Here is a 6,680-nt window from a genome sequence, read left to right as displayed (position 1 = left end):
GGTCCCCTGCAGATTCCTCTTGCTTGTTTGGAGTTTGGAGATGCCTAGGTTAGTCCCAGCTGTGAAGCAATGCAAACTGCTGTGGGGCCTTGGTCCTTCTTTTGGATGTTCTGGGTCTCTCTGACCCAGCTGCAGTTTGTTAAGTAATTTTCAGATTGCAAATGGCCAGGCCTTTCATATGCAAAAGCCTCTGAGCACAGCTTGGGTGGGGCGGGGTCTCAGGGGATCAACAGGTTGAAGCAAACAGCTATGGCTGATTCTCAGCCCTGCCCTTAGAGGCTCAGGGTCTCAGTGTCCCATGGTAATCGCTGCAAGCACCTCTGAGAGAAAGCCACCCTCGAGTTCTGCCCGATGCCAGACAGTCCATTTCTCCCCAGAGACTCACCCAGAACTGGAGTTCAGAGACGTCGGGAGCTTGAGACTCCCTCCCAATTGAAAAAGACAACTGTGTCCTCAGTTGCCAGCCCTTTCCACATGCGCCTCCATCTCTCTGCACTTTACTTCTGCACCTCCTCTGAGTCTCAATGTGTTTTCTCTTTCCTTCCAGTTGTAGAATTTCCACTCAGCCAGCCTTCCTGTGGTTCTGGATGCTGTCCATTTTGTCTTTTAGTTGTATTTTTGAAGTGGTTGTGTGAGGCAGCAATTTCCTGTGTTTACCTATGATGTCATCTTGGTTTCTCCATTGCCCCATTTTGCTTCCATTAAAAATGTCTGTGTATTCCCAACCCTCAGCAACTGGCTTCCACCAGCGGAGGCAGCCTGCACCCTGGGCGAGGTCACCTCTTAGGAGACCAGGGGCCTGTGGCTGCGACAAAGGTGGTTGTGAGCACAGGGGCTGAGGTTGGGGCCACACGAAGGCTCCAGGGTCTTCACGGCCTGGCAGGCCACCCACGGGACCCGGCTCAGAGGGGAGGGATGCCAGTCTGGGTGGGGAGGGGCCCGGATGCTGAGACGGCGCCCCTAGGATCGCCCTGGCTAAGCCTGACTAGCTCACGCTGGCATTGGCAAAGCCCCATGGGCCACCGCATCAGCCCCCAGACAGGAGCAGATCTGCATTATAATTAAAAAAAAATTTTTTTTTCTGGAACAATTTCTGTTGTTCCACTTATTTATGCATTCACTGATTGTTTCTTTTATGTGCCCTGACCGGGAATCAAATTCACAACCTCAGCATATCAGGATAATGCTCTAACCAACTGAGCTACTGAGCCAGAGCTGGAACAATTTCTGGATATGCCTGATGATGGCCAAGGAATCATAGCAATTGAGTTATTCATAGACAAGTAATTTCAAAGGAACAGTTACAAATTCGTTCAAAATGTATATGTACATGTGGAAAGAGAAAGAGAGTATAAGCAAACTCTATGGGTGCATTTTTAGATATTTGGTCTGATGTGGGAGAGGGACCTCCCCCAAAATCAGATTGTTCAGGACCTTCCCTGAACACATACCACCTCAGGGAAGCCATGGCCTGGCCCCTCGATACAGCCTGCGAGACCAGAGCTGATGCCGGACATTAGGACCCTGGGGTCTCAGTCACCACTCCCCTGCTCCTTGCATTTCAGAAATGCCAGCTGCCACTTCCAGAGGGTCATCAATCGGAATTCAAGCGTCTCCAGAGCTCTCCGGGTCTGCAACAGTTATTGGAGCCGAGAGGTCAGAGCTGGGGACATATATGTGGGTGGGTATGTGTATTGTGTGTGTTAGGGTATGTGGTGAAGGTGGGCAGTAGGGCTGAGACAGCCAGCAACTGGGATGGGCTTGGGTGGAGGAGGCAGCCTGGGGACCAAAGCCCTCTCTCCTACCAGTGTCTGAGGTGACCGGGTAGCTGTACATGGTCAAAAGTCAGCTCTCTATTCTCACCTCAGGACTGTGCAAGTGTGGCTCTACATTTATTGCTTCCTCAAGGTTTTTCTTCTCCCTTGACAGCCCTGAGTCCCCTTTAAGCCTTGGAGTACCCCAGTCATCCCAGCCCCCAAAGAAACTCTCCAATTAGACTTACCTAGGGCAGCAAATGAATATGTTTTTGTGGGTTGGAGGCAAGGAGAAGGGAGGGATTCTGAGAGATACCAGGTATAGTCTGTCCACCCAAACCAGGTCAGTGTGGGTCAAGAGCATTGATCATTAATTTAAAGCAAACAAACTCAGACTTCATAAGGGGGAAGTGAGGAGGGAGGGGAAGAGAGAAGAGGAAGGCATGGGATCAGAGTCATGGAGCTGAGTTTAGAGAGCTCAGTGTCCTCCTAATCCCTTTTTATTACTTTATTAATTTTATTTCATTATTTTTAAAATCTCTAATGCCCTTTTTAGTAAGGGGAGGACACTGAATTCAGAGAGATCCTATTACTTGCCCACAATCACACAGCTGGTTACCAAACAGAACAAGAGCCAAGACCTGTATTTTCTAGTGTCTTTGTCAACCACGATCTCAAGTCTGTTTCTAAAAATAGAAGAAATAATAAATAAACAAACAAAATCAAGTGTTGGGTCCCTTGTGCTCACGGAGACCTTTCTCCCAGCAGCATGGGCTTTGGCTGAGGACATCGCTCACTGTGAGTGGTGAATCCGCCTGTGGAAGAGGAACGGCCCACCAGTTTGGGAGTGAACAGCAGGACTGAATAGAGAACGTACACTATAGGTGGAGGGAGTCTGGCTGCCCAAATCCTGGCCCCATTAGCCACACTCGTCTCCTCTCCTCACTCCCCTAGCACCCAAGCCTACAAAGAGCTGAAGATGTAGATGCGCTGCTGCTGGGCATGGCCTCCCAGATTGCCGAACAAGAAGACCATGTGGTGGTTGAGGATGTGCGAGGTGAGGCCCAGACTTGCCTGTAGGCCATGCACCCCTGGCCCCTGGGAGGAGGTTCAGCCGGAGCTCCAGAGCCAGGCCGGGCCGGGTATCCAGGGCTGGGAACCTGCGCTGTTTCACTGCTGAGAGAGCTTCTGACCTAATGGCCCAGCTCCCTCTGCACAGCTTACGTCCCGGGGGCTGGTGGAAGCCTGGGGCATGGGCCGGAGGGGCTTTGGTGTTGCTGAGCTCCCCGAAACTCTCTGCTGTCAAATTCACAGATTTCTGGCCCGGGCCACTGAAGTACTCCCGCACTGACCACTTGGCTAGCAGCCTGCAGCGGGGCCGGGACCTGGGCCTGCCCTCTTACACCAAGGCCAGGGAAGCACTGGGCCTGCCTCCCATTACCAGATGGCAGGACATCAACCCTGCACTCTCCCAGAGTCATGGCACCGTGAGGAGTGGCCGGGACCCAGAGGGCAGGGTGGGAGGGCCATGGGAACACTGGCCTGAGACACAGAAGATGGGCAGTGCGACCCGGGTACCAGAGACAAGCACCTGCTGAGAGGGGCAGGGCTCACCCACCTTGCTTTTCCCAGTATCACACATCAGGCTGTAGGTGACCAGGCCAGCAGGAGTTGGCTTTAGGCTCTGCAACTATTTGTTGGGCATCTATTGCATGCCAAGCACTTAGTAGACGTTACCTCATTTACTCTTCCCCGATTCCCTGGGTGGGTAAAGAAAGTTACTGACTCAGGAACAAGTCGTGCTTTCGCACACTGGTATTCAAACTGCCTTAGGGGAGTCAGCTCTCACACCCTACGCTATCACCGCCAACAGACTAGTTTTAGCTCCTTAACATCTTGGTACAAAAGGGTTTCTATCATTGATGACAGTGTTCTTGCCTTTGCCCTTACTATTTTATAAAATTGTTGGAAAATAGAGAATTGAAAGACCAACAAAGATGTGATACATGTGTGGGGCTTGTGAACTTTATAAAATCAACATCAAGATAAGAATCAGTGGGCATACCCAAAGTAGCAGATCTTTAGCTTCAATTGCACCTCATTGGGATTAAACTGGTCAAGTGCTTATTAACACTGTGAAGAAAAGAACTAAAGTACAGGTGAGGTAGAATATGCTGCCCATATATTGTTGAAGGCTGTCTTTAAAATACAATGTATATGTAGGGATTTGATTTTTTAAACACTTCTTTAGATCTAAAAAATGGAAACCTTTTCTAACACATCATTCTACCATTTAACATTTGCACTGATTTGATTCTTGAACTTGTATACCTTTCCAAGAATAAGTTACGTAGGGGATTGGCCGCCTATTCTATTCCAACTTTGTAAAATAGGCAGCTGAATCTGTGAGAGGATTCACATAATGAGTGAACTTATGCAAAGCACTCAGAGCAGTGCCTGGGGCATAATAAGTGAGTTACTGTTACTGTCATTTATTATTATCCCTAAGGCTGATCCCTGGGAACCATCTCTTTGCCTGAGGGTGATGCCAGGTCCTTACACTCACTCCTGTCCCTTCTTGCCCCAGGTGCTGGAAGCCACCGCTGCTCTGTACAACCAGGACCTGTCCTTGCTGGAGTTGCTCCCCGGGGGGCTCCTGGAGAGCCATGGGAACCCCGGACCCCTCTTCAGCACCATAGTCCTCGACCAGTTTGTGCGTCTGCGGGATGGTGACCGTTACTGGTTTGAGAACACCAGGAATGGGTAAGGCCTGCCTGGGTTCCCACCTCAGACTCCAGACCTTCTGCCTATAAGCAGCCCCCATGGGCCCTTGATTCCCAGCTGGCACCGCCCCCTCCCCAGTCCCTCTGGAGCTCTTTCCTCATCTGGATCCCTGGGCCTGGGGCCTGCATCTCTCTCCCACTCTGAGAACACCCCACCTCTCTCACCCCCAGACTCTTCTCTGAGGAAGAGATCGCAGAGATCAGAAACACATCCCTCTGGGATGTTCTAGTGGCTGTCACCAACGTGGACCCCAGTGCCCTGCAACCCAATGTCTTTTTCTGGCATGTGGGTGAGTGGCCAAGGGGTGCTTACAGGGGCTTGGGGTCTGGAGTTTCTTTCCTCCTCAACCGTGGGTTTGGGTCAGTGTGGCTGGACGGTAGACCCCAAGGGGGGAGTGAAGTATGGTTGTGCCCTTGGGAACTTTGGATCTGGGCACCAAGGTTGCCACATACAGCTACATAGGTTCCCCTCTGCACAACTGCAGGTGCCCAAGTGAGAACAGGCCTGGGACTCGGAGAGTCCTGGTAAGGAGACACATTCAGCTGGGATGGGGCTGGGGGTGGGTGGGACACTAGGAGGGCTGAGTGTAGTCAAGATATCCCAACCCACAGCAGTGACGACAGAAGGGTTCTGTATGTGCGTGTGTGCGCGCGCGCGCGTGTGTGTGTGTGTGTGTGTGTGTGTACGCACGCGTACACGTGCATAGGAAGGAAAGCTAGAGGTTGAGGTTCATTTTGGACCCCACTTGTTACCCAAGTAGGAAAACACCACATTCTTGGTATAATGGCAGGGACAATGGCAGGGGTTAGCAGCTTCCTCCCCTCTGGTGCCCAGAGCCACCACCATTCCCCCTTTCTGCCACCCTAACCACCTCAGTAATACTGGGCCTGAGCCCCCAGGACTTTAGCTTTCTCTGCCTCCCCAGGAGACCCCTGCCCACAGCCAGGACAACTCAGCACGGAAGGCCTGCCAGCCTGTGTTCCCCCTGTCATGCGGGACTACTTCAAGGGCAGTGGATTTGGCTTCGGGGTCACCATTGGGACCCTCTGCTGCTTCCCCCTGGGTAACAGTGATGGGCAGGGTGGGGTTGGGTAAGAGATGCAGGCTGGGAGTAGGGTTGGTTCCATCTGTGGCAACAAGCCATGTTCCTCTGGGCAGATGACAAAAACATCAGAGCAGGAGGAGACACAAGAAGTGTCTGACCTGCAGACAAGTTGGCACCAGGAAGAACTGCCCCCCTGTTCTCAGGGCCCAGATTGGTCAGGCATCCCAGAAATCCACAATCCACAGCTATTTGCAGGAGCCTGGGCCTGCCAGAGGCAATGCCCTGCTGGAGAACCAGAGCTGGGATGTAGCTGCTGGGGCACAGGCTTTGGACTTGTGTGTGGGTGGACCAGCAGCCTGGCGGAGTGGGTCCAGCTCTAGCTGGGTGAGGACCTGAGTGCTGGAAGCAGAGGAGGAGCCTGCACAGGCATCTTAGATGCTACCCAAACTCCCCATAGGATGGAACTCCCCGCCTCTCTGAAGGCAGCTTTATAATTTGAGAATGGACTGATCTAGGACTTGGGGAAAGCAGGGGTCTTGGCAAGGAAAGGAGTCTGGCAAAGGAGCCACTGATCTCCCCAGACCTCCCTCTGAGCATCCTACTGCCTCTGCCCTGCCCAGTGAGCCTGCTCGTTGCCTGGATTGTTGCCCGGCTCCGCAAGAGAAATTTCAAGAAGCTCCAAGGCCAGAACTGCCAAAGCATTAAGTCTGAGAAGTTCGTGGAGGGCGTGGAAGGTAAGCCTGGGGCTGGCCATGGTGGTGAGAAGGAGGACTTGACTCAGGGCGACAGCCCCTTCCTCCACCTCAGCAGCCTCAGGAAAGGCCTTCTTTTTCTAGGCCTCCTGGCAGCCGGGCAGGGGAAGGGCCACAGGGGCATTGGGTGGAAGTTGGTCCTGTGCTGGGGTCCAACCCCAGCAGGTCCAGGGGTCCCCAAAGGTGTGGACGGAGTCAGTGAAGAAGGAATGACACAGAGACAGCATTCAGTTGATCAGCAGCCTAGCCAGGATCTCTAGCCAAGTTCTGGTCCGGATCTCCAGCCAAGTTCTGTGTCCATGTTCTCTTGCTAGGTTCTCCAGCCAGGTTCTGTAGCCATGTTCC

General features: G+C 52.6%; 1 protein-coding gene across 1 annotated transcript in view; it reads left to right on the top strand.

Moving 5' to 3' along the window:
* DUOX1 (dual oxidase 1) overlaps nt 1–6,680 on the top strand; it is a 38,515-nt gene that overhangs the window by 10,205 nt on the left and 21,630 nt on the right. Inside the window, exons 10-16 of the mRNA XM_015557513.1 lie at nt 1,566–1,656; nt 2,709–2,811; nt 3,069–3,241; nt 4,342–4,517; nt 4,709–4,827; nt 5,464–5,601; nt 6,204–6,317. Coding sequence (XP_015412999.1) covers nt 1,566–1,656; nt 2,709–2,811; nt 3,069–3,241; nt 4,342–4,517; nt 4,709–4,827; nt 5,464–5,601; nt 6,204–6,317 — 914 coding nt within the window. The remainder of the gene's footprint in view (nt 1–1,565; nt 1,657–2,708; nt 2,812–3,068; nt 3,242–4,341; nt 4,518–4,708; nt 4,828–5,463; nt 5,602–6,203; nt 6,318–6,680) is intronic.

Source organism: Myotis davidii, unplaced genomic scaffold (assembly GCF_000327345.1).
Source record: "Myotis davidii unplaced genomic scaffold, ASM32734v1 scaffold46, whole genome shotgun sequence".
NCBI lineage: Eukaryota > Metazoa > Chordata > Mammalia > Chiroptera > Vespertilionidae > Myotis > Myotis davidii.
This window is presented reverse-complemented; position numbering and strand designations above follow the sequence as displayed.